At 46.9% G+C, this 27,177-nt stretch overlaps 1 protein-coding gene across 1 annotated transcript in view; it reads right to left on the reverse strand.

Annotated features, from left to right (window-relative positions):
* Positions 1-9,848: 9,848 nt before the first annotated feature.
* Positions 9,849-27,177, reverse strand: part of PARP1 (poly(ADP-ribose) polymerase 1) — a 31,988-nt gene continuing 14,659 nt past the window's right edge. The window contains exons 8-23 of the mRNA XM_080910658.1: positions 25,139-25,283; positions 24,319-24,459; positions 23,570-23,809; positions 23,298-23,366; positions 22,962-23,094; positions 22,146-22,341; positions 18,741-18,869; positions 17,180-17,263; positions 16,230-16,352; positions 15,650-15,778; positions 13,452-13,550; positions 12,609-12,761; positions 11,929-12,056; positions 11,378-11,439; positions 10,816-10,930; positions 9,849-10,625 (exon numbers count right to left, since the gene is read on the reverse strand). Of these exons, the coding sequence (XP_080766784.1) occupies positions 10,544-10,625; positions 10,816-10,930; positions 11,378-11,439; positions 11,929-12,056; positions 12,609-12,761; positions 13,452-13,550; positions 15,650-15,778; positions 16,230-16,352; positions 17,180-17,263; positions 18,741-18,869; positions 22,146-22,341; positions 22,962-23,094; positions 23,298-23,366; positions 23,570-23,809; positions 24,319-24,459; positions 25,139-25,283 (2,028 nt within the window). The 3' untranslated portion in view covers positions 9,849-10,543. The remainder of the gene's footprint in view (positions 10,626-10,815; positions 10,931-11,377; positions 11,440-11,928; positions 12,057-12,608; positions 12,762-13,451; positions 13,551-15,649; positions 15,779-16,229; positions 16,353-17,179; positions 17,264-18,740; positions 18,870-22,145; positions 22,342-22,961; positions 23,095-23,297; positions 23,367-23,569; positions 23,810-24,318; positions 24,460-25,138; positions 25,284-27,177) is intronic.

Consider the following 27,177-nt stretch of genomic DNA (forward strand, 5'->3'; position numbering starts at 1 on the left):
CAGGAACCACATGGTGGCTCACAACTATCTGTAAAGAGATCTGATGCCCTCTTCTGGTGTGTTTGAAGACAGCTACAGTGTACTTATATATAATAAATAAATAAATCTTTTTTTTTTTTTTTTTAAAGGTGATTCTGAGTCTGGAATGGGTGTAGTCTGCAGGATGCTGGTCCAGCTGGGAGTGAGTTTGGGGCTGGGTGTTCCTTCGAGGATTTTAGTGTTACAGCTCTTCTAGACGACAGAAGATACTCGGTTGAACGTCCCTCTCAGACGATCTTCAGTGAGACAGCTTGTGCTCATGCACTCCATTCAGAGTGACCAAGGGCTACATACAAACCTAGGAGAGTGGGAAGGTGTTTCCAGGGTAAATGTAAAATCTCTGGCAGGAGTGTGAAGAACTGTGAATGCCTCATTTGTATAGAGAGTCATTGTGAGCCGCCTGATGTAGGTGCGGGGAAACCAGGCTCACAAGCATCCTTTTGAAGAACAGTATATGCCCTTAACTGCCAAGCCCCTCCTCCAGCCCCCAGCCTTTTGTTTTTGAGAATAAGCTCTATTGAACAAATTAAAAACCTCTAATTTTAATTAAGTCAATTTATGTAACAGCGTGATAGGTAAGTGCAATATTTGAGAAGTTAAAGCAACTTGGGCTAAAAGGTTATTTCAAGGCCAGTCTGTGAACTTAGTGAGGCTCTGTGCAACTTGGTGAGACTCTGTTTTGAAATGTCACATGTCTTGAAATGAGACAACAGCACAAAATGACTTGGGAGCTAGGGCTGGGGGACAGCTGCTTAGGTTCCAGAGGACCTGGGCTGTGCCCAGCACACTGTAACGTCAATTCCGAGAGAGAGAGAGAGAGAGAGAGAGAGAGAGAGAGAGAGAGAGAGAGGGAGAGATGGGGGTGGGGGGTAGGGAGAGGGAGAGAGAGAAAGAGGGAGAAACCACATACAAACACACAAGCAAAACACCCACTCACATAAAATAAAAATTTAAGAATCTTTAAAAGGAGGTGGAGGTGCACTTCAGCAGTAGAATATTTATGTGTGAGACTCTAGACTAAATTCCCAGCGCTGCCAGCTAAATAAATATAAAACTTGAGACAGCTCAGGGGAGAGGTTGTGGAGCCAGTCAGGACAGCAGCACACACTGAATGTCTGGGATAGAGGCAGAGAACAGCTCAGTGCTGCTGCTCAGGACTTTTCCAAGGCCATGAACCCTGTCACTGTGGTCACATAAGTCATCTAAGTACTCTCATCTATTAAATACAACAGCAGCAAAGCCTGCCATGATAAACTTCACCTGTAAGTATTCAGAGCTGCTCCGGGAAGCAGGCACCATGTATTGTTCCCATTTCACAGATGAAGACTATGAAGCCCATAGAGGTCCAGCAAGCTGCCCACGGCTTCACAACTGAAAAAGCCATCATGCATGTCCCTGCAGTCAGGCTCCTGCTCACTTTCCCTGCTACACAGGGTCCCCGCACTTCAAACCACAAGGGGAGTATTAAACAGGTTTAATATTGTAACACTTGACACCTGAGACAGTCAACTAAAGAAGAAAGTTCGATTTGGCTCACAGTAAGGCTAGGCACCACTGGGCAGCAACTCTCTTTTCTCTAACCTCATAGCTGCTGTGAAAGTGACAAGCACCGTCCTAGTTCGCTTTCTGTTGCTTTGGCAAAATGTTGGCCAAAAGCAACCAGGAGGAAAGGGTTTATTCTAGCTTGAGGGGAGCCAAGGCATGAATGCCCAGCAGGAGCCTGAAGGCAGGAACGGAGGCAGAACCAGAGTTATGCAGCCTATCGGCTTGCTCTCCATGGCTCACTCAGCCTTTCGTATGCAGCACAGAATCACCTGTTCAGGGTGGCACTGCCCACAGTGGCCAGGGCCCTTCTACCTCGATCTTAACTAAGAAAATTCTCCACGGACCCACCCATGTGCATATGCCCCCCCCCCCCACATAAATAAGATAAAATTAAGAAAAGAAAGGTTTATTTTGCCTGTTGGTTTCAGCCACTTGGCCTACTTGAAACTGTGATACAGCAGTGTATTGTGGTGCGAGAGTGAAGCCATGGAGCTGCTCACCTCGTGCAGTAAAGACGAAGAGAAAGTCGGGCTTGGGAGAGCAGTAGCCAAAGGCCCAATATCCTTTCTAGATCAAGTCTCCAGGGGCCCAAATTCTCTTATCTAGGCTTGTCTTGCTCTGTGTGCTATTGCTGTGAAAAGACACATGGCCATGGCAACTCCAGGATGAGAAAGACTTTGGGCTTGGAATGGGCTTTTTCAAATCTCAAAGCCCACCCCCCAGTGACACACTTCTTCCCAACAAGGCCACACCCCCTAACCCTTTCAAACAATGCTGCTTCCAGGGAACCAAATATTCAAATCTATGAGCTTATGGGAGCCATTCTCAAACTTCCATAGGGCTTTTCTGACCCTTAGAGGGCATGCTAGCTCAAACTGCACCATAGGCTAGAGGCCAAGTTTTCAATACATGGCCTGTGGGGGCACTCATGAAAACCATAGCTGTCCTACAGACGACTGTGAGTGGGAGAGTAGTGAGGGACCCTCATCAGAGGCTCAGAACAACAGGTCCCTCAACTTTGGGCTGAGACTCCTAAAACGAAGAGGCAAAATATTTTGGTCTTCTAAGTTATTTGCCACAGGAGTCAGTCGTGATGGAAAGTCGAGTAACACCGATGGGAAAAGAGGCTGTGAAATACAGACAGAAACTGTTTCTTTTCCAACGGTGGAAAAGGATGGGACCCTGGGTGAGCCCGTGACCAGAAAAAAAGTCAATGCTAAATTAAAGTCAGAGGGCTGAAGATAAAGCTGTTGGTAGAGTGGCTGCATGAGGCCCTGGGTTTGATTCCTAGTCCAGCATAAACAGGCCTGTAATCTCTGCAACTTGGGAGGTTAAAGGCAAGAAGATTGGGAGCCTCAGGTCATCAACAGCTATATAACAAGTTTGAGGCCATCCTGAGAAACATCCTCAAACCCACCCACCCATCCACCCACCCATCCACCCATCCATCCATCCACCCATCCATCCATCAAACTATATCATCCCACCCCAACAGGTACAACCTACAACACATTAAATAAATACGTTCTCTGGAATGAGCATTTAAATCATGGAGGAGTTGATGCTGGGCATGAGTTGAGTTTTCGAAGGGTCACCATGGGGAACCAAAGGAAGATTAATGGGCCTGCAGTTTCTTTCTGGTGGCTCGACCAAGGTTTAATTGCTCAATACTAAAGGGTTAGTGGGAGACAAAGCAAGAATGTCTATTCAGTATCAGTGCTTAGAGTTAAAGCTGCAAGGCTGCTGTTGTCTTTGAGGCCATAACTTCACAGGTGGTCACAACTGGTAGTGGACCAGCTGTGCCAGGTCCTCAGGTCCTGGGTGCTATGATGATTGTCTGCCTTGAGAAGCAATGGGTTTGCTGCCAGGATCAGTGAAGTCCTAGAACTGCTGAGACAAATGATTTGAGCTCAGAAAGAGAAGCAGGGTTAGAACCGACTTTTGGGCAAAGACACAGATTCACAGAGAAAACAGGAGAAAGAGGAAGGCAGGAGCTTAGCTGTCCCGAGTGCCCAACATGACCTCTTCAGTTGAGGCCCAGTTGGGCCTGTGATTAGCACTAAGAGCTGCCGTTTAAACTATTCTGGGCAATGGCTTCTATTTCTGTGCTGGTTTACAGCTTCATGAAGTCACAAAGAGTGGAGCAGCTACGGGAGGCTTAGCGATGACCTGCAGCCGTGGTCTTTAAGTCCTTGAGATCGTGGACACTGGGGATTTGGATGGGCATTAATTATACTTATCCGAATGGGAATGCTATCCCCATGGGAAGAGCTTGCATTCCTCAACTGCATTCTCCGCAGAACGTGGCACAGAATGCCACTCTCCATTTCTTGGTTTTTGCTGAGACAGTTACCTCCTCCAATAAGGTTGCAAATGCTAGGTACTTTCTGCAGATGGAGCAGTGTATGGTTCCAACTTTGGCCAAGGAGAAAAGAGGTGTGTGTGGATTAGTGGGTAGCACAAAATAGAGATGCTGGGAGTCTTGCAACCATAATGGGAGGGACACAGAAACCTTCTTAACAGGTTCTGTAATAGTCTTGACAGGGGAATCCAATGTGGGCTTTTAAGGCAGGTGTTGGGTTTTCTGATAGTAGCCAGAAAGTAGCTCAATTAATAGGTTGGTTCTCTGAACTCTATTCAAGAAGCGCAAACAGTCTGGTCTTACTTTACTGTGTCTTTTCTGGTCCTAAATTTCTCTTTATGATCAACATAAAAGGAAAAGCCAATAGCAGGTTAAGTCAAGATGGAGGGTCCCTTCAAACTTATATTGGGGAGGGGTGTGCTATGTAGCTATTTCCTTTGAATGGAAATATTCCTTCCTAGAGGGGGGCCCCTTAAGAATCAGGAAATGGGGCTGGAGAGATGGCTCAGCAATTGAGAGCACTGTGGCTGCTCTTTCAGAGGTACTGAGTTCAATTCCCAGCAACCACATGATGGCTCACAACCATCTGTAATGGGATCTGATATCTTTTTTGGTATGTCTGAAGACAGCGACAGTGTACTCATATACATAAAAGAAATATTTAAAAAAAAAAAGAATCAGGAAATGAAGGAAACTTATAACATCTAGGAAATTTCTGAAATCAGATTCACAAAGCCCCGCCTCCAAGGTTATATATAAGCAGCAATCTAGTGCTAAGAACCCTTTCCTGTGAGAACCAACACTGCAACCTGAGTGGTGCTCCTGGGGTGCATCTTACATGGGTTGTCACCCTTAATGAAGGTCTTGACCCCTTAGTAACCTCTTATACTACTGTAATGACCCATAAAACCTCCCGGCTCACTAAGCTAGGCTTGGGCAGAGTTGTTTCATCAGTCTGTTAGTGCCGAGACAAATGGCCATTTGTTTATGCCTAGGAAAAGTTAGGCATCAGTGGAGTAGGGTGGTTAATCTCATTTGTCAACATGATATGTCTAGAAGAGTAGTTTTCAACCTTTCTAATGCTGTGACCCTAAAATACAGTTCCCTCAACCACAAAAAATATTTTTGTTGCTACTTCATAACTGAAACTTTTCTTTATTCACTACACATCTCGATCATAGCCCCCTCCCCCTTCTCTCTTCCAAGTCCCACCCTTACAAATTCGTACCCCCAGTACTCCTTCCCCTTAGGTATCATACCACTCTGGGGCATCTAGTCCCAGCAGGACTAGGCATATTCTCTCCCACTGAAGCCCAACCAGGCTGTCTAGGTCGGGAAGGGGACCCAATGGCAGGAACAGAACCTGAGACAGTCCCTGCTCCACTTCTTAGAGGACCCACATAAAGCCCAAGCTGCATATTTATTCCTATGAGCCCTCATTGTAGCAGGTTAGTTGACTCTGTAGGTCTTGTGATCATCAATTTTGCTACTGTTATGGGTGGTACCTGGGTTAGGATCCTGAGCTGTCTGAGAAGGTGATTGGAGATGCAATGTGACCAGCTGCTTACGGTTCCTGCTGCCTCGACAGACTATACCCGAACCCTTTCTGGAGCTGCAGAGATGATGCAAGTTGCTCTTGTAGGGGAGCCAAGCTTGATTCATCTTCCTACAAACACTCTCTCCTTAAGTTGCTGATGTCAGGGCGCTAAGACAGGGGTGATTAGGAAAAAGCAAAGCACTTTGGGAAATACAGAAAATCAAGATCAACCTGTTTCAACTTCCAGATATGCCAACTCTTTGTTAAGTGCCACCTATGAGAGCTCCAGTGTCTTCTGGGAAAGCATTCCTGAGACTTCAATATGCAGCTTATCACCCAGAAGCTGCTCGGTGGATAGTTCCATTTTCATTTTAACCAGGAAAGCAAAGAGCAATAGGTATCCCTGGGATGACATCAGGAAGGCAGTACCCATGGTCACCTGCCCATCAAGCCACTCCAGCAGTTCTGACCATCTGCTGACATCATAGCCTGGGCTCTTAATTCAGAGAAGCAAAAATCCCTTAAAAATCACGCTTCTAAAATTCCCAACAAAAGCTAGGCAGACACAGAAATCACAACTCAAAACTTTGTTACTGGCTGTAACACAAAGTAGCACGCTGGTTTATTCAAATCTAGAAAGCCCAGCCTGGTCCCTGGGTGAGTAATGGCATATGACTAAAATTAGCCTGGCCATCTGCTGAGACAGCAGCTGGCTATTCTAAGCCCTTGAGAGCCTTGCCTAGAAGTGGGGCTGGGCTTCTCAGGAAGAGCCAGAAGCCTATGGCCTCATGGTCAAGGGGAGGACAGGACAGCCAGTTAAAGACTTGAAGGGAGCCAGGCTCATAGAGATTGGAAATGCAGAGCTTGATCCAGGTCGTATTTTCTAGTTTCTTACATTCTCTGAATCTCAGATGGATCCCGGATTGGCCTATTTAAAAAAGACTGTCACACTTTGTTGGGGACTCTGGTTCAGATGACCTATGGAGTTGAAGGCCTTCTATGGACTCTGATGGTTTGGAGTGGAGTTATCTGGAGGTGTGGCCTTGTTGGAGTAGGTGTGTTACTGTGGGCATGGGATCTAACACCCTTCTCCTAGCTGCCTGGAAGCCAGATGCAAATGTAAAACTCTCAACTCCTGTACCATGCCTGCCTGGATGCTGCCATGTTCCAGGCCTTAATAATAACAGACTGACCTCTGATCCCGTAAGCCAGCCCCAATTAAATGTTTATATGACTTGCCTTGGTCCTGGTGTCTGTTCACGGCAGTAAACCCTAAGACAGACCCCTTCTCCCATTTCTGCCCCCAGAGAGCGGTATACCTTAGAGTGAAGACCATTTAAACATGTATCTGACCAACAGTCACTCATCCCCAGAAAGCCTCTTCCAGTAGCTTGTTTTTTGATTTAAACCTGCAGTCAATGCCCCTAATGTGTCTGCTCCAACCCTACCTCTGACTGGACACAGAGGTTTAGTTGGTTTTTTGCCATATTCTATAGCCCAGTTCATACTTGACTTTTAAACGTTTCCCCCTTTTCTTTTGTATGAGTTTTTTTTTTGCCTGCCAGCAGAGGCCAGAAAAGGAGGGCACATCCCCTGGAACTGGAGTTATAAATGGTTGGAAGCCACTATGCAGGTGCCAAGAACCCAAAACTGCATGAAGAAGTAAAGTGCTTCCCAATCACTGAGCCATCTTTTGAGCCCTGCCTCCCACACCAACTCCTTTTAACTTGTGCTGGTAATAAAATCCTTGCGTATGCCAAGTGTTTACCCCCAGTCCAATAAAATCACGTTTTTAGGAATTAGCACATTCACTACAGAAAGTAATAGATTCCACTGCAACATTCTGTACATGCTCTAACCTTTGCTCCAGTATCTTAAAAACCGTGTGGCGTTATCACGTGTGCTAGTGTACACAATGTGTCAGGACCCAGAAGCCAATGCTGGATGTTCTCACTCCCACCCTATAGTCCTTCACAGAGCCTAGTTCACCACCCCCGTTTTCAGTCCCCACTGATGGGGTTAGAGGTGCATGCAGCCCTGCCTGGCTTATGTGAATGCTAGGATTCCAACTTAGGTCCACACACTTATGCAGAAAGAGCTTTTCCAGAGACATCACTCCAGTTCCAAGGCAGATTTTCATGAGACAAGTGTCTCATAGTGTAGTCCAGGCTGGCTTTGAGAAAACCTGCTGTCTCTGCCCATAGTGGCAGAATCTTAGCACCAGCTACCCGCTAATACTCGTACCAATGTGAAGACTTAATAGAGTAGACACCACTTTTGAAGGCTAGGAAATCACCAACAGAAGCAGTACAACTAGCTGCCTCTTTTTCTTTCTTTTTTTTTTTTTAAGATTAAAATGAAAATCGAGACCATTTCATGTAGCCCAGGCTGGCCTCAAAACTTCCAAGTGCTGGGATTACACTATGTATACGTCAGGGCCTGTGCCACCTGTGTCTCAGCTGTCCTAAACTTATTCCTAAAAGCCAGGCCACAGTAGTCAGACAGCACAGAATCCTGATGGCCAGCACACTGCAGGAGCTCAGTGCTTCTCCGGACTTCTGTGAGCACAGGCATGCTAAACTGCGACAGTACAGTATGAGCAGATAAGGATGGGCTAAGCAGACACTGTCCATGGGCTGCTTGTCCAGACACAGGCAGGGGGCTGCTCACCAGGTGGGCAGAGCACAGCACCCAGAACCTGAATTTTTGGGTTAGGTTGTTGGTTCTGTGGACATGGCAGCATGGGCCTAAGCACTGGTTTTTAATTTCAATGATCTCATTTTTGGTTGCTGTGGTAGTTTGAGTGGAAATGGCCTCCTAAGTTCATATGGAGTGGCACTATTAGGAGGTGGCTTTGTTGGAGGAAGTATGTCACTAGGGAGTGGGCTTGAGGTTTCAAAAGCTCAAACCAGGCTCAGTTGCTCACTGTCCATTCCTTTGGCTCAAGATAGAAAACTCTCAGCTATCCCTCCGGCATCATGGGTGTCTGTGTGCCACCAGGCTTCCTTCCATGATAACAATGGACTAAACCTCCGAACTGCAAGCCAGCCCCAATGTTTAGTTGGTTTTGGTTACACATAACTTTGATCCCAGCACTTGGGAGGCAGAGGCCAGCCTGGTCTACACAGTGAGTTCTAGGAGAGACAGGACTATAGAGAAACCCTGACATAGGCAAAAGAGTAGCCATGGTCATGGCATTCCTTCACTACAGTAGAAGCCCTAACAGACAGTTGCTATTCTTAGGGTAAGACTTGGGGCTCTCCCCCAACCCAAGGTTTCTCTGTATAGCCCTGGCTATCTTAGAACGATCCACTTGGTTCTGCCTCCTAAGTGCTGGGATTAGGAATGTGCCACCATTGCTTTGCTAAGACTTGAACTTCCTAAACATCAACAACAGTAGCAAGCGAACACTGCAAGAGCCCTCCTTTGAAGAAAATCGTCAAAAAATAGCATGGGCTTCAGAAGTCAATTTGATTAATCAGTATCTCCAAACCAAAACTTCTTTGTTCATCAAGCCCTGTTCATACTTGCTCCTCTCTGCTTTTACAAAGGCAACTGGTGGCTGCTGAGCCAGCCCTGCTGACAGCTTTCACCTACAAGGGGCTGGAGGTGGTCAACACTGAAGACATGGCATGAACTTGACCCTCAGTCTAACTGTAGCCACACACCTAGAGCACAAATAAAACAGAAAATTTAACTTCTTTTCTTTCCTGTCTTGAGTGAGTTCTGCTTTTTGATCCTCCCACCAAAAACCAAGCCATCACCAAAACAACCCCAAGCTTCCCAAGCTTGTTAAGTCCTTGAGCTAGGGGATGGTGGGAGTTGATCTTGAGCCTGTCAGTTCTATATACACTTCTGTTGACTTTCAGAGTGGATCGTAACAGTCAAGCAGTTTTTAAATTCCAGCTAGCTCTAGATGGCCTGTAGTTTTAGGATAGTACAATGCAGAGGTTCTCAACCTGAGGTCGAAACCCTTTGGGGTTGAACAGCCCTTTGACAACAGTCGCCTGAGACCCATCAGAAGACTACAGATATTTACATTATGATTCCATAACAGTAGCAAAATTATGAACATTATGTTATGAACAGTAGCAACAAAAACAATTTTATGCCTGGGGTCATCACAGCATGAGGAACTACATTAAAGGAAGGTTGAGAACCACTGGTATATTCAGTTCTACTGCCTTCCAAGTATTGGCAATCTAAATGGAGATATACTTTTGGGGTTCAGTGCTACAGCAATTCATATGTGTAGAGCCTCTGTAGACTTCTCACTGTGAAGATAACCATATCCCTGTCAAGAGAAGATGAGGCACACAACACGGGAGTAGATAGCCATTTGTACTTTAATTGAGAACTATTAGCCCTTTGGGTGGCTATACTGATTACAGACGGGAATTGTTCATGAATGAATCGAGAACCCCAAATTCAACTTTGAACTGACCACACTACAGGTTCAGTTTCCCCAGTTAAGAGCTTCTGGTAGCCCCTTCTTTTGGCTACCCCATGTTTATCACTGAAAACAAAACAAAACCAAAAAGCCCAGAAGGCTAAGAAGGGAGCATACAAGATAAAAAAGAAAATCTATATAGTATGAAATTAGTTTTTATTTTTAGCTCAAAATAAATGCTTAACATTTTGCCAAAATCAAACCAAAGATGAACCCTTGAAAAAAGGGAGGAAGCACATTTTTCCTTCCCTGGGGAAGCCAGTAAGGCAGACATTGTGACTATGGTGTGGTACATTTCTTCCCTCAGGACTAGTCTAGGCAAACAACAAAAAACTCCCCGCAACTTTCCCTCTACTGCCAGTCATGGCTGTCAGGTTGTGCCTGGTAGGATAAAACCACAAACAAACGTCCTGCTGCAGAGCAACAAGGACAAGGGACTGAACCAGGCCCCTTTAACCTGTTTGGATAAAACCCTTCCTAAGGAGACTTGGTGAGGTGAGGGTGCTACCCTCAAGTGGCAGCATGGCTGAGGTTTTGTGGTGTTTGGTGCAGAGGCACTGGGGGGGGAATTATCCCAGGCCCGGAGTGCTGGGCACAGCCCACACTCACTTTACCACAGGGACGTCTTAAAATTGAACTTCAGTTTCAGCAGGTATTTCAGATTCACCTGAGCAATGTCGTAGACAATGTACCTGGGAGACAGTTGTCAAGGAGCCACCAGAGACAGGATTACCCATACAGCAGGGAGTCAGACCTCAGGTCCACTCAGGAGACCACCCAAGGGGACGGTTGTCACTATCCCCACACAAGCTGCCCTGGGCAGTAAGAGCATACATACCAGTGGGCAGTTCCAGAGCACACAGCCTTGCTGTGAAAGGATACTCGTTATACAGCAGGCAGGTGTCGTTAACACCAGACGGGATTCCTGTTCCCAGTGGAACCTCTACACCCTCCAGGGTGATGCTGGCCGAAGGATCAGGAGTGGTTTTGCCTAAGCCTGTAATGTGGAAGGGTCAAGTGCTAGGTATAACAGGGGATGTGTAATAGGAGGTATGGCAATACCTGTTTTATACAAGATGCACGCGTTCACTTTAAATATTCTCTAGATGTAAGCACAAATATGGTAAAGAAAGGTTCCTAGGCAACACTGTCCAGTGAAGTCACAGTGGCCCAGAGGAGTTTACAACCTAGGCCTTGAACACGATATGCTACCCACTCAGTAATTCCAGGTGCAGAAGTCTCTCTTGGCCCCGATATCACTGCTTAAAATCTGAGGCCACCAGTGCCCTGATTTGGTTCATATCTCACAGAACTCCCATGGCATTATGACACACGGAATGAAACAGTTTTGTTTTTAAATGAACCTCCAGCAGCCCAGAGTCCGCTGTTGGAGGAAAGGAGCCCCTTCACCTGGATCTGCCACGCCAGGTTGGAGGGACAGTACCTTTGACACTGTGCTTGCCCTTGGGTAACTTGCTGATATGTGAAGCATGCTTGAGCTCGTACCTATTCAAAAGAGGACAGTCTCAGAAGAGCCTCTGGTCACTGGGCTCCCAAACCACCACCTTCCTCAGCATCTTTACTGACATGTGAACTAAGTGCCCACAAAACTCTGTCCACCTTTACCCTGGCACCTCCCTCCCCAGCTCCTGGTCTCTTCAGAACCCAGAGCATTTTTCACAAGTAGAGAGCCTGCAACAGCTGCCTGACAGTCCCTGTCTAGTCTACCCTATAGCTTCTTTCACTGTCTTGTTCTTCTGGTCACAGTTCACAGAATGGAGGCTGCCAGAGGATGGAGGAATTGGATCTTCTTTTTGAACAACTTCCCTGCATTCCTGTTCTGCAGGACTGGTGCAGCTAGTTACTGGCTTCCTGCATTCCTGCCCTGTGGTCTTCATAGCTTCTCTGAATCTCCCTTGATCCCTTGAGCTTACAAGCCAAGAAGATCCTCCTGGTCCACTCTACCCACTCTGACATCAGAGTACAGATACTCACATGTTTCCAAGGGCAACTTCTCCCAACAGAATTAAGCCAATTGGGTCTCCCTGGGATGTGTGGCAGTAGTTCGCACTTTTGGACACCATATCGGCAAAGTAGATCCCTTTCCCAAACATGTAGCCAGTCTGGAGAGTTGGAAGAGGGACAGCTGAAAACCTTCTAGCAGTGAGTTCCCATGTGAGCCCAGTTATCACCTCCAGGAGGGACTGCTCTCTCTTATCATGACCGAAGATGCCATCTTCTCTCTACCAGGAAGTCTCATCTGGCTACTGTGAGTGATATCTACTTAGACTAAGCCAGGCACACATACGCACCCAGCGAGTACCGATGTCACCGTTCAGTCACACACACGAGAGCTATAGTGACCAAATCCCTCCTCTTCTTTACTCTCTACAATGAGTGAGGGGCTGGGATGGCATCTCAGAGGGCCTGTTCAGTGGTCCCTTCTGTAACCCAGCAGGCGACGCCATCTATCCTTGTTCTATTTTTGAATGGTGGGAATTTGGGAGCTCATGGATACTGCCAGCTGAGGAAAGGCAGAGGCCTGCCTGGGCTCCAAAGCCTCTGAAAGGGCCTGCTGCAGGTCAGACTCTCAAAGCACCTGGGGCTCTCAGGAAGAGATCCCTGCAGGAACAAGTAAGTACTTCCATACTTCCCCACAGATGACAGCCACCTACCACAGGTGCTTCGGGCGGGGCTATCCGTAGACCCTGTGACAGAATGCCTGCAAAGTTGGTGGTCCTGGACCCGTGCCACAGCAACCTCCGGTTGTGAAGCTGCTTGAAGGGCTTGTAGCGTTGCCTCTCTCCCTCACGCTCTATCTTAAAGATCTGGGCAGACAGTTGGCAAAAGGGAGACAGAGATACTGTTATTTAGGTTCACTGAAGGGATGAACAGACTCAGGAGCTTCCAATACGGACCTGCCACAAGAGCTAGGGTACTTTAGTTTTACCACCATTATCCACAGACTGGGATCGGACCAGCCAATGCAAGTGTCCCAAGGCTCCACTTAATGTGCACGCGCCATTACAGATACTGGGCTCATGTGTAGCAGGTGTACACCTAAGGAGCCTTTTCTCTTGAGATCATTCTTACTATGCAACCCAGGCTATCCTGGAACTAAAAATGCAGCCCAGGCTAGCCTTGGTTGGTTAAGCCTCCTGAGTGTTGGATTAGCCTGAGGAGCTTTATCATGAACTTCTGGTAATCATATTTTCTCACAAATCTGGAGCATATTAAGTACACAGAAAAAGCCATAGCCAACTGTACAACACCACTTACTTTCCTACTTAACAAACATCACTTCTGCTTACTAAAAGTAGATAGAGCTGGGAAGTGATGGCACAAGCCTTTCCCAAGCACTCAGGAGGCAGAGGGAGGCAGGTCTACCTACCAGGCCAGCCTGCTGTGAACAGTGAGCTTCAAAACAGCCAGGCAGGGATCCTGTCTCAGGCAAGGGGGGGTGGAGGTGGGGTGACAAGGAGACTGGTAGGAGATGGAAAGGGGTAAGAGGATCTTACGTCTATCACTTCCAGGTCATAGGCATTGTGTGTGGTCGCATGAGTGTTCTTCACGTACTTCCTGATGACCTCTGCCTCTTCAGAATCTCTGTCAACCACCTAGAAAACAGACATCTGGAATTAGGGCAGGGAGACACCCAGAGAGGAAGAACATTGACACACTAACCTAGGGGATGCCAGGAGCAGCTCACACTGCTCAAGGACTGAGACTTGCAGCCGGGGCCAGGGTCCCATGAGCCTGAATATCATTTCTTTATCCATTTGGACTGCTGGAGAAACTCAAAAGTTTTTGTTTACATGCTAGACTACGAGTCAACCTAGAAACACTCGGTTCACCATTACTGAGGTGGAACAAGTGAACTATTCTGACCAGGAGTCCAGCTCACTGATGGAACAGAAGATGACATCATCAATTTCCCCCTCCCTACCTCAGTCCTAGGGATAGGCCAAAGGGCCTTACATGCCCACCAAGTACAACTCTACCACCAACTATACCCCAGACCCACCTCAGGGTTCCGAGGACTGTCTCTGTCCACGCATGCCCAACTACGTGATGTCAATTTAATCCACTCAGTAAGCTGAGCATATGCAGGAGGCTACAAATGTCCTTTACATTTTCTTATTCTAAGTTTGGAAAACCTAAGAATTCTGATCATCTCTGCAGTCTCTTATCTACAAGCTTTATAACAGTTAAAACAGGAGCTTCCTCACCAAGAACCTTAGCTTTCCCACTAAGAAGGTACATTTGGCATCATATCCTACTTGAGAGGAAGGCAAACTTAGGGAACCATTTAGCAACCTGGGACTCCACTTGGTTTGTGATATGTAGGCACCCCTTTTCTAAGCTGAGACCTTCACTTGTTCATTCTGTACATATTCTTCCCCATTCAATGCACCTAAAACCTGTACCCCTCTATCTGCTGTGGGTACTCCAACCTCCAAACAATGGAGTAAATTAAAAACCAAAGGGGCTGGAGAGATGGCTCAGTGGTTAAGAGCACTGACTGCTCTTCCAGAGGTTCTAAGTTCAATTCCCAGCAACCACATGGTGGCTCATAACCATCTATAATGAGATCTGGTGTGTCTGAAGATAGCAACAGCATACTTACATAAAAAAGAAAACATAAAATTTGAATGGATTCATATTCTACTTATGTCTGGGTATGAGTAGGAAGGCTGATCAAGTCTCAGGTGGTCTTGGGTAATAAGGTAAACTTCTGCAGAGACTACTGTGCTGGCTGGTTTTATGCCAACCTTACATAAGCTAGAGTCACTGGAGGGAGCCTCACTTGAGAAAATGCCTCAATAAGATTGGGCTGTAGGCAAGCCTGTAGGGCATTTTCTTAACTAGTGATTTATATGGGCGGGCCCAAACAGGCTGAGTGAACCACTGGGAGCAAGCTAGTAAACAGCCAGCATCTATGGCTTCTGTATCAGGTTTGCTTCCAGGTTCCTACTCTGGCTTCTTTCAGTGATGAACTGTGATGTGGGTATCTTTTCTTTCCCAAGTTCCTTTGGTCATGGTGTTTCAATAGTAAGTAACTCTAAGAACAAATTCTCTCTTCACTACTGTATGCCTAAGGGAAATGAGGCATCTCTAATGACTGAAATCACATGTATTATGGAAAGGATATGCAGGGGACAAAGGGCATACATAATCAAGGCTCAATTAAAATAGAGAATCTCCCAGCCTACACTAGTTTTGCAAACCTTTATTTCAATCTTTTGACCAAGAGGATTGAATCTGGAAACAACTGGCCTTAAACCACCAGTAATATTTAGACTGTAGTCAGTCTATGCTGCCTGGCAGAAACAGAGTCAGAAGATGGCTGTACTGTCTGATCTTGTGTCAGCTTGACATAAACTGGAGTCAATACAGTTTTGGTCCCAGTTCTGCTGTAGTAATAGAGACCTAAGACAATGAGCATGCTAGACTCAAGCTCTGGCCGGGACAAAGGCACACACTTCAGGCAGGGCAATTCCCACCCACGTGAGCCTTCAACACAGCCCAGTTCTACTGATTGCTTGTGCCCAGTCTCCACACCAACCTGAGACACTAGCTAGCTCAGACTTTCCGGGGGTCTCAAAGCTCACCCATACTTGAGGAGCTGTGAAGATGGCCCACCTGCACGTGTAGGTTGGGCTGATGCTCTGGGGTGAGCTACTGAATTCTGCATAGGAAGGACAGGCCTCCTTACCTTAATGTCAGTTTTGAGCTTCTCATAGTTGACGTCGATGGGGTCCTTACTGCTGTCATCGGACCCACCCCTGAGAAGACTGTAGGCAACCTCGATGTCCAAGAGGTTGTCCAGCATCTCCACCTTGGCCTGGGGAGAGAATACAGATCTGAGAGCTAAGTCCAAAGGGAACAAGACAGACAAGCCCTGACAGGAGTATATGCAGAATGACACCCTACATCTTCCCTTAAGTGGGGGAAAAGCCTGTGTTGGCCAGACCCTGCCATCACACCTTGCTCAACAGGCATTCCTTTGCATGCTGATGAGGCTCTAACGCCTGGGGAAGATGTCAGAGCTCTTAAAACATGAATCATAGGCAAGGACATAGATGTCACTAAGGATCTCCCAGACTGACCTAGGCTAGGGACTCATAGGGACCTTTATGTGGGACAGAGAAACAGTCTTCTTGGTTAATGACAATTTCCTAGACTGACTTGGTAAAGCCAAGAAAAGAAAGGGTAGATCTTACTCTTAAAGAACACGGTAAGGAGGGCAGTCCCAATAAGACCCAGTCCTGGCCCCAGCCCCTCAGCCTATTTACCTGCACACTGTCTGCGTTGTTCAGGAGCGGGGGCTTCTTCATTCCGAAGTCATGAGGGATCAGGGTGTAGAAGCGATTGGAGAGATCCAGGATCTGAGATTCACTGCTGCCTTGGCCCACTGCCTGGAAGGAGACAGACAGAAGGAACACAGGACTAAAGCAGCTGCCATCTGTACAAGCAGGGAAATGGTCATCAGAGCGCCTTTTCAGTGGAGCTGTGGCACTGAGGTGCCCAGGATCCTGGTCCTGTAACTGCAGCTTATTTACACAGAGAACCATGCATGCTATTATGCGCTCCATACAAAGTGCCACTGCTGCAAAACTCCTCTCACTTTTCTATTTGAAAACTGTTCAGCTAGGCATGGTGGCACACACCTTTAATTCCAGCCAGGCCTGCACAGTTCTAGGCCAGTGTGGGCTACATAGAGAGACCCTGTCTCAAACAAATAAACAGCACACAGAAAACTTTCCATGAGCCAAAAAGCCCGAGCGATCTCGGTGGCAGTGGGGACACAGATTCACTGCTCAGAGGCACCCAGATTTTACATCTCACTACCGGTTAGTTCTCCAGCACCACCAGGAAGGCTGCTTTGCAGGTCGGTGCTTCTTTTTCTTCTGAAAGAGGCTGCCCCACCTTCAAGTATAAGTAGAGCCTTTTGGTCTCTTGAGAATGTCAGTGTGAAGCTCTAGGGCTGGAGATGTACTAGGTAAAATTCTCTACCAAATTTAAATTTCTAAAGAGTTTATAAAATACCTGATAACTAAACTCATTTACCATGCGTATTTTATTAACAGTCTTTGAGCAATGAACTGGACCATAATATTTACTGAAATGAAAAAAGTCCAAATCCCCATAAACTAGAGTTTCGTAGTGTCACTGTTCCTACACAGCAGATGTTTCGACTGTCTTGAGTGAGGCTGTCACCTGGGGGACTTATGTGCTCGCTTACCTGCTGAACCTCGCTAAGGATAGAGTAGGCGGCCTGGATCTGCCTTCTGCTCAGCTTCCCCAAGGGCATCTTCTGAAGGTCAATCTGAGGAGACAGGGAACCTAAAGGCTGGGCATTCTGCACTGTGGTGGCACACCACTGTTCCTCACAGGAGATCAGTAGTCCACCTGCAAAGAATCTATAACCCTCTTACCCCACCCTGTATGCTGTGTAACATCAGCACGATGCGTACAGCCCAGCACTTCTGAAGGAAGACCCAACATAATTCCTACAAATCTCATAGGACCAAGGCGATGGACTAAGCCTCCCACTGTACTCTAGGGCAGGGAACAGTGGTACCTTTGCTGCCATCCAGTTCAGAAACAAGAGCCTCAAATTTCTAAGTGATGAATGTTATTCTTCAAAAACATTCCTGACTCCACACTGCCTTTATAATCAGCCACCCCAAACGGCTACATGTTTGTTTAACAGCACTGCGGCTAACCAAACTACTACAGGATCTACTGTTAATCAGGGTCTTGAGCTTCGAAGACAGAGGTATGATCGTTTTGTTACAGTGATGAAGAGCTGACAGATTCACACTTGTAAACTGGATCAACTGTTCTCAAATGACATCTACTCCCTCCTGTGAGTGAACAGGTCTGCACTGTCACTGAGACTGTGGCTCTGGGCACATCTACCAGAGCTGCCTGATCTGCAGAGCAGCCTGTAGCTTCTGGACTCCTGGCCAGAGAATAGGAGGCTTTGTGCCTGGCGGCCAAGTATAGAGGTCCCTCCTCGCTCAACTGCTGGGAAGACTACAGGTTAGGTGAGAATAGTCTATTCTTGACTTAGCCTGTTGTCCACGCCAGGCAGGCCCACTTAGGTTCCAACTGGCATCATCTAACCCGTGTGTGTGTGTGTGTGTGTGTGTGTGTGTTGAACAAGCTCTCTAACACAGCTACACCCAGCCCCAGGTTTTAAGAGCTGACTTGAGTTTGGCTGATTGACTGGAGCATGCATCAAGACAGCATTGGTTACAGAGTTCTCTTTACAGTCACGTCTATGACTGCTTTGCCTTCTTGTATGCCTATGTATCACTTGGGTACCTAGTACCTGTGGAAGTCCAAAGAGGGCACTGGATTCTCTTGGAACTGAAGTTACAGATGGCTGTGAGCCACCACATGGGTGCTGAAAATTAAACCCAGGGCCTCCAGAAGAGCAGCCAGTGCTCTTATCTACCGAGCAGTCTCTGCAGCTCAGTTTTCTCTTTCTACAAGTGAGTGAAGGTTTGGATTTCCACTGGCATCAGCTAACTGGTGTGTCTGAGCCCCAAAGAACCAGACCTACCCAACCTAACACAGAAATCAAAATGGGAAAAGGCAACGGGGGGCCAGGGCCCAGGGACAGTTCCTCTACAGCACACTACACGTTCCATAGCAGTGACTGGGTAAGCAGGAGCTGGTGTGGAGGTTTGTGGCCACTTGTTTTGTAGAAAGGAAAAGTACCACAGGTGAACTCACAGGCTTGGTGTGCACCTACGACACTCAGCACACGAGCAGAGAGCTGCCTCAGTACCCACCTCGTACTCCACCAAGGCCTTCTTCATGCTCTCCACGTCGAAGATCATTCCGACCAGTTCCTGCACTGGCTTCGGCAGCTTCGACTTAGTGCCAGGCTTTACTGTCAGCTTCTTCACGGCCTCTTCGTCCTTCAGGGAAGTGGGGAACCAGAAAGGACAAGGATTGTGTCATCAGGGGTTAGGTACAGGTAACTAGGACACAGGACAGAACACCACCAGCAAATAGCCAAGTGTTTGTTCATCAAACTCTACAGACAACGGAGGCTGTAGGGCACAGGCAAAGTAATTCCCGTGCACGCACCCAAGCCCTCCTGACTGCTTCAGATTCACATTCTAGTTGTGCTGATGATGTCTGTCTCTGGGCATGCTGGTGCCCTGCAGAAGCGGCCCAGTGTGCATCCCTGTCCATGTTAGAAGAGATGGCTATTGTGAAAATGAAGGTCAGACCACTGGCAGGAGCTTGTTAGTCAGTCTTCCTTCCCTTTGCCTGCAGCTGCTTGCCTGGGGCCAGCTGTGAACCCTGCTTACAAGTTCTTCTCTACAGAACCACCCTTAGGCTTGGTCTCCTGTTCCACCAGCCAGCTTGACAGAAATACGGCACATCTCAGCAACCGCCATCCCTCCTCTGCCTCTACACAGCACTCTTCACCTATGAGATGCTGTGCCTTCTGAAGAACTGGTTAAGATCAGCTGCTTTGTGACCGCCTCACCTCGAGTTTTCAAACCTGAGGTCTGAGAAGGCAGGTGCTATGCTGGTCTGTCATGTGATGTGGTGTTCCGTATGGTATTTGCAGTGGGTCAGCAACCTGTGCTGTGAACCTGGATTCTCCTTGGGTTCAGTCACCTGTGCTGCCAGGTGCTGCTGTCATTTCCCAGTGGACCTATTCTGCGTACAGAGCTTTGGAGGTGCTTTTTTGTCCTCTGGGCATGGCCCCACCCAAGAGCAAACAATCTACATGTTTTAAGCAGATATTTATGACCCAGTGACTCCATCTCTCAGAAATTAACCTGAGAGGCTCTCAGAAATTAATCTGAGAGGCACTCAGAGGTCTGTGTACCTACCTGAATCACAACAGGTGGCTGAAGAGAATCCAAATGTCTAACCAAGAGGGAAGGACCTGCTAGGTCAGAAATCAACTGCGATTTCTGGCCTACCCATAGTCTGAGGCAATGATGCTCTAACTGTGTAAGGTGGTGCATGTCTTTAATTCCAACACCAGAGGCGGACAGATCTTTGAGTTTAAGGCTAGTCTGCTCTTCATGGTGATTTCAAGATCACCAAGATCCTATGATTTTTTATTTTTATTTTTTAAAGAGAAGAGGCTGGAGAGATGGTTCAGAGGTTGTGAGTTCTGGCTGCTCTTCCAGAGGTCCTGAGTTCAACTCCCAGCAACCACAGGGTGGCTCACAACCATCTATCATGAGATCTGGTGCCCCACTCTGGCCTGCAGGCATAGCATTATATACATAATAAATAAACCTTAAAAAAAGAAAAAAATGCATCAGCTGGACATAATCCAAACACTCAAGTGGCTGATTCAGCTTTCCTTGAAAAAAAAAAAAAATTCCCAAACTAGGGGGGCAGTATTGGTGTACGCCTTTAATCCCAGCACTGGGGAGGCAGAGCAAGCTATCTCTGTGAGTTTGAGGCCAACCTGGTCAGTTCCATCCAGTACAGCCAAAACTACATGGAGAAACCCTATCTCCAAAAATTAAAAAAAAAAAAAAAAAAAAAAAAAGTCCTAACTAGGTTACTGAGGTGACCCAGTGGTTAGTAAAGGTGTCAATCCCCAAGCCTCATGACCTGAGTTCAATGAAAAACTAATCAAACCAACCAGAAATAAAAATACATATGCCCCCAAACCAAAAAGACGCAGTGCTAGGTTAAATTATTAATATTAGCTCATAGTTTCTGCTTTTAAAATGCTAAACTACTTCTGTCTCCCACTGTGCCCCTTTGGAGAGTGGTGTCTTTGGAGAGAGTGTGTAGCAAATTTCTGGGGATTCCAATACTGTGGTGGGAAATGACTTCAAAGGTGAAAGTAGCCAGATGCAGACACATGCTAGGACTGTATGACTAATCCTGGGCAGCTTTATTTTCTGTGCCTTTGTTAAAAAAGAAATTCTAAGACAAATACTTAGGAGAGTACTACCCTGTCTACCTCTAAGTCCAATGACTCAGCCTCCATGTTATGTAAGAATTTGTTTATTTATTTATCTTTTTGAAACAGGGTGTCACTTAGTAACCCTGGTCACCCTGAAACATACTATGAAGACAGAGTGAGCCCAGGCTCACAGAGATCTGCCTGCCTCTGCTCTGTGCACTAGAATTAATCGTGTGTGCCACACTAACCTTTAAATTTTAGTTCTTTTTTTATGAGTATACTGTCCCTGTCTTCAGACACACCAGAAGAGGGCATCAGATCCAATTATAGATGGTTGTGAGCCATCATGTGGTTGCTGGGAATTGTATTCAGTGCTCTTAACCGCTGAGCCATCTCTCCAGCCCCTAAATTTTAATTCTTAATGCAGAACTCATAACACTCTACAAAATAAAGAAGTTTCCTTCTGAGAAATGCCAGACCCAAAGGCGTAGAATTCTTAAGACTCTTTGTTTTCATAAAACTAACATATACATGCCTCTGGCTAAGATTACTAACTCAACATAGATCTTAAGATCTATGTGGCCTTAAAAAAATGGTGTTTTACCAAGTATGGTGTACACGCACATGCCTGCAAGCCCAGCATTTCTGATGAAGCCAGATGACTGATAGTTCGACTTGGTAAACAACACATCAACTATCCTGACCCTACATCAAATCATTCCATTTCAGCGGTGACACATGAAGTCTAGTGAAATCTACAAGCATTACAATGATGCCCCAGTGCAACTCCAGAAACTACCTTTTCTTAGTGTCTCAGAATCTCTACCACTAATGGGCGCGACAACACTCGTACCTGCACACACTTGTCATCCTAGCACTCAGGAGGCTGAGGAGGATGAGTTCAAACCCAGCTTGAGTTCCGTCCACTCTGTTCTTACTTATCTAAGTTTCACTCAATGCTTTATGGTATCCATTTTACAAATCCCGTGGCTACTGAGAGGCTCGTGTGACTTCTATTCTTCATTCACAGGGTGCATTGAGATGTCAGCCAACCTCAAACCCTGTCTGTATCACCTGAGCCGGCTATACAAATCCTCATACAGCTTCATTTACTAGTTAGGAGACACGGTGTTCAACATATTCTTCTGACATTCTTGGGTAAAACTGGTCTCATGGAATGAGTTGGAAGAATTTGTCACCCTGGTATTATGAACTCTTCTCTCAACATGTGTCACTGTTCACTAGTGTCACCATCTGAGCCACACTGTGGAGTTAAGAGAACAGACCTTACTATGATTACCTGGCCATAGTCAATCTCCAGAGGGTAGAACTTTTTGGGATACTTTGTGAAGTTTTTCGAGTGCCAGGCATTTCCAGTCTTCTCTTCATATAACTTCATGAAGTGCTCAATAGCATCTTCCTTGGATGGCATCTGCTCAAGTTTGTTACTACCAATGACTGTGCCCACTCGGCCCCAGGACCGGAAGATCCAGTACCTGTAAAGGGACAGAGACCAGGGTGAGCTTCTGTTCTGTTAGGCCTTCCTCCACAGGGGCAGCTTTAAAAGCATGCTCTCTCCCTCATGTGCTGCAGGTGGAACCCAGGGCCTTGCACACGCTAGGCAAGCGTTCTATACCCAAGAAAGGATGTTTAAATACACCAAAACTATCCTTCATTCTAGTAGTAACCAGCAAGTGTGGAATAACATAAAATGATAAAATTAAAGCCAGGTATAGTAGTGCACGGCTTTAATCATAGCACTTGGGAAGCAATAGAACGGTGGACCTTCAAGTTTGAGGCCAGTTTGGCTTACAAAGGTTCCAGGAGAGCCAGGGCTTCAAACAAAAAGAATAAAATGTAATCTTAATGTGTTCCATCATAAACCATGAATTTGTTTTATCTTTTTAATGGCTAAAAAAATAGCCCAGTGGGGTCAGTGAAGCCGCACCTGTGACGGGTAAGCACAGCAACATAACTGATACTCAGTAGTGGCGATTTTTATGAAGACACTTTAAACACCATGGATTTTTGTGACTGTTTCTCTTGCTCCAGACCCTGCAGCAGCCTGACTTCCCAAGGTGGGCAGTACACACTCAGTGTGGAGGCCCAGGCTCACCTGCTCTCCTTGTCGTCCTCCAGAAGTTGCAGTTTGTAATAGGAGTTCGTCCCTTTCACAATGTCTACCAGGCCAAGTGTGGCGCTGAACACCTTCCCGCCTTTCTCCAGGACATGTGCAGAGTGTTCCAGACCTGCCCCAGAGGCAAAGCTCCTAGAGTTTTCTCCCTTGAAGAGCTCTGTGGGCCTACATGTCCCCAGCTAGTTTCATGTCACACCACCTTTAGAGGTCCCCACTGACCCACATGCTTCCGGGATTGGCCAGCTCCCCTCTGGCTACCCTGACTAGAGACATCTCCTAATCTCCCAGGGTGCATGGGTGGCTCTGGTCACTCACCAGAGTCAGGATCAACAGCTGCTCCTCCCTTCAGAGTTAATTTCATCCTTTTTTCAGACTTGTTGACACCTTGGGAAAGAAAGGACAGAGGAACACAAAGACTCAACTTAGACAAACGCAGAAGTTTCCAGAGGCATGCATCATGGCGCCTGCACACCACTCACCACCCCAGAGGGCCTGCTGCTTTGTGTCCGCTTAACGCTAAGGACACTCTCACCTGCAGCACTTCAGGGACACAGAAAGAAGGTCACAGGCAGGGCAGTTGGTCTCACCTTCCTCCTTGACAGCACCCTTGCTCTTCTTGGAGGGTGCAGCTGACTTCCCCTTGGGGACCACCACTTCACCAGGCTCTACCTTCACTTCAGCCCCCCATGAGGACAAGCTATGGGCCGAGAGCAGCTCTTGGAGGCTCTTAGCTGAGGCAGACACGTCCTGGAGGAAGTCCTCACATACAACTCGAACATTGGCTGCTTTCACTTCCTCCATCTTCTTACTCATCTTCTCCACTTCCTCTGTTTACGACCAGACGGGGAAAAATGAAAACCTCAAACGATAAGCTGAATGGCAGCCTTACTACAGCCCGTGAATGCCAATGACCCCTTAACGACGACTCCTCTCCCAAGCTGTGTGCAGAACCTCACCTCAGCAGTCATGCTCCAGTGGCACTGGCTGCCCCTCGAGTATGCAAAGCCAAGAACAGCCATCGTCTCTAAACCCTGAGCGTGGTGTCTGAGGCACTCAACAGAAATGGACTCTTAGGCCCAGACCCATGACACTCAGCAGGACAGTCTTAATATGTGGGTGTGGCACCCATCACCAGACTACAAAGTAGTAACCTCTATCCTACAAAGGAACCCAGGGACATCTCATGGAACACTGAGCCACTGTAAACACAAAAAGTACAGTACAAATACTAGTTTTACCTTCAAGCTATAGTGACAGAGTCTGAACCCTAGCTGTGCTGTACCCCACACACCCACAGAACCCTCACCTCCTGAGAAGCTGCGCCCACTAAACTTACTTTTAGTGCTGATACACAAGGAGGCCTTGTTGGCAGATCCTGTTAACTTGCCCCCGAGTTTCTCAATCATGGCCTTTGCTTCATCTTTGTTCTGGGAGAGCTTACCGAGAGTCAGAATCTTCATGTTAGACAGGGGCTTGTCTGGGGAAGAGATCAGAGGTGTCGGGCTAGAACCACTCTGCCCTGCCCCTCAGGGAAGGATGGACGAAGGCAAGACAAACAGTGTTTTTAGGAGAAACCACAGAAGCCACAGAGCCTGGCCAGCCTTGCCTTCACTCTTTTCTCTTAGGGAAAACCTTATGAAAACAGAAAGCAAACAGCAGTGGGGATAACTGGGCAGAATAGCAAATCCAAGACCCCAACCCATGAGTTCTGCAACAGAGAAAACTGGGTAGGGCATAGGCCACACACAAAACAGATGACCCAGGCTGGCTACCCTGGGACTGCTCAGATTAGAAAGGCTGTATCTAGTTGAGAGACAAGAACCCTAGGAAGAAGGTGGTGGTGAGAGCTCCAAGTCCTTCTTTCCAACTCCCAAGTAAGAACACAGTTATTGTTTGCAAATCAGACCTCCTGTTGACAAAGTTGAAAGGTTTGATCAGTATGGTCACACTGAGCTATCCTGTTCTAGGCAAAGGGTGGCCAGCTGGCACCCAGCGCTGACTGCCAGGTTGGCACAGATGTGGCCTTCTGTGAATGAAACCCAGCCCTGAGAATGTCAGCCATATGGCACATAGACCACAGGACAGCCACCTCATTATGCTACGTCCTCGCATGATCATAGGTCAAACCCAGCCCATAACCCTTCCCGCAGCCATACCTGCTGAAGCACAGTTCACAGCTGTGGGTGCTGAGGTGACGGGGACGGGAGGAGCCAATGGTGCTGGGGTGCTGCTCTCTGCAGGAAATATCCGGTCCTGCTTTTTGATCTTTAATTTCTTGAGGTAAGATATTTCTCGGAATTCCTAAACAATGATAAGTTTTAGTTTTAAAGACAGAGTTTTCTTAAAATAAACCTACGATAGACTAAGTGGGATTGTCCTGTGAAGTTAAATTATCTTTTAAAAAAATCCCTATAGTTAAAAAGGAAAGGCTTAAAGTTCCTAGGAAGAAAGCATATTATTGTTATGTTTTCACAGGACTTATTTCCTACATCTATGATAATCCAGGTGCTATGGGTGACCTAAGTAAAAACCTTACCTTTGAGGAAAACAATGCCAGTGCGGTGGCTCAGAGAGCACAGCCAAGCCAAAGGTCGCAGTTTGTCCCAAGAGCCCACATAGTGGAAGAATCTCCCACAAGCTGTCCTCAGCTTCTACATGTGCCCTCCCAACCAAGGGTAATATTTAAAACAATGGGAGAAACATCACTAGACCTAGGAGGCTTGCTGGGACTGCCCCCTCGAGTCCCTTCTCTCTATCATGTGCTGTCAGGTGTTACTGCATGGCTTAAAGACTAGCACACTTAGGCCAGGGCGGGGGTGGGTGACAGACAGGTTCACATTTTAGCACTTAGGAGGAAGAGGCAGGCAGATTTCTGCAGGTTTGAGGTTAGCCTGGTCTACATAGTGAGTCCTAAGACAGCTAGGGCTACATAGAGATATAATGAATCTAACATCAAAATCCAATAAACTACCCAGGTATAGGGGAACCCTGACTACACATTCCCATGAAGGAAGCTAGCGTGACAGGCTGCACAGCGCATTCCAGACCATCTAACCACAAGAAGTTCTAGAAAGGAGAAAACATGGAGCTGATGGAAAGATCAGTGGTTTTGAGTCTGGAAGAGGAAAGACAAGGAGAACCCCGAGAATTTTGGGGCAATAGATGTTGTAAATGATACTTTTCTAATGGGTACATTCCATTCTACATTTATCAAAACCCACAGGTTGCATATCTTCGAGAGCTTTAATGTAGCCTGCGGATGTTAGGTGACACCATGTCAACACAGACTCCTCGGCTCTCAGGGTGCACCACTCTGGAGCAGGGCATTTATAGTGGGTAGGGTGTACAGGATCCAAACCCAAGCAACAAAACACACCCAGTGACAGATTTACAGGTTTCCCAAAGGGAAACCAGCTCATTGGAGAGGAACACACGCTGTGAGCCTTCTTGCATTCACTGGGAATTATTCATTATTATCACACTCACTGATCAGTATTGTAATTATCCTGCCTTGCCCTAAAGAGGTTGGTCACTTGAAGTCTGGTGAAGAGCAATCCTTGTGCGCCAGAGTATCTAACAGAAAGGTAGCTTTCCCAGAAGCTGTGCTCACATTCAGTGAAGAGTAAGTAAGGTGCTGGACACCCAGACTCACACTCACCAATGCCATGTGGCATAGGAAGGTTAGATAGAGGGTTTCTGCCCTCGGGAAAGCAGTCCTGTCTGAACTGAGTAGAGCACAAAGTGCCAGGAGGTGGGGTATGCAGAAACATGTGTAGGCAGTACCCTGACAGGTCTGCCAAGAGCCCAAACAGCAGAGTTGTCTGGGTACAGGCATCTGGTAACACACAGTAGCCTATGGGACCCTGGGGTATAAGAGACTCAGACAGGAAGGGCCAAGAGGGTTCTAGGGTATACCACAGAGCTTTTAGTCTGAGGTAAACACCTAGGGGGAATAATTATAGTTATGAACTTCACAATGCACGAGGACAGCAAGTATCACCAGACTGTAACATATGTTGCAGTCCCCTCCCCACCAAAAGACATAAGCACACAGTCTGCATCTGATGGCTAATTCTGCTCATGGTCATCTTCAATAGTCCCCACCAAAGGCAGTAAGAGACATTCGATGCTATGTGAGGGAGTAAAGAGGGCATGCTGGAATTCTAAAGGTGAGAGATGACAAGAGGCAGGCTAC

Source organism: Micromys minutus (genome assembly GCF_963924665.1).
Source record: "Micromys minutus genome assembly, chromosome: 1".
NCBI classification, from domain to species: domain Eukaryota; kingdom Metazoa; phylum Chordata; class Mammalia; order Rodentia; family Muridae; genus Micromys; species Micromys minutus.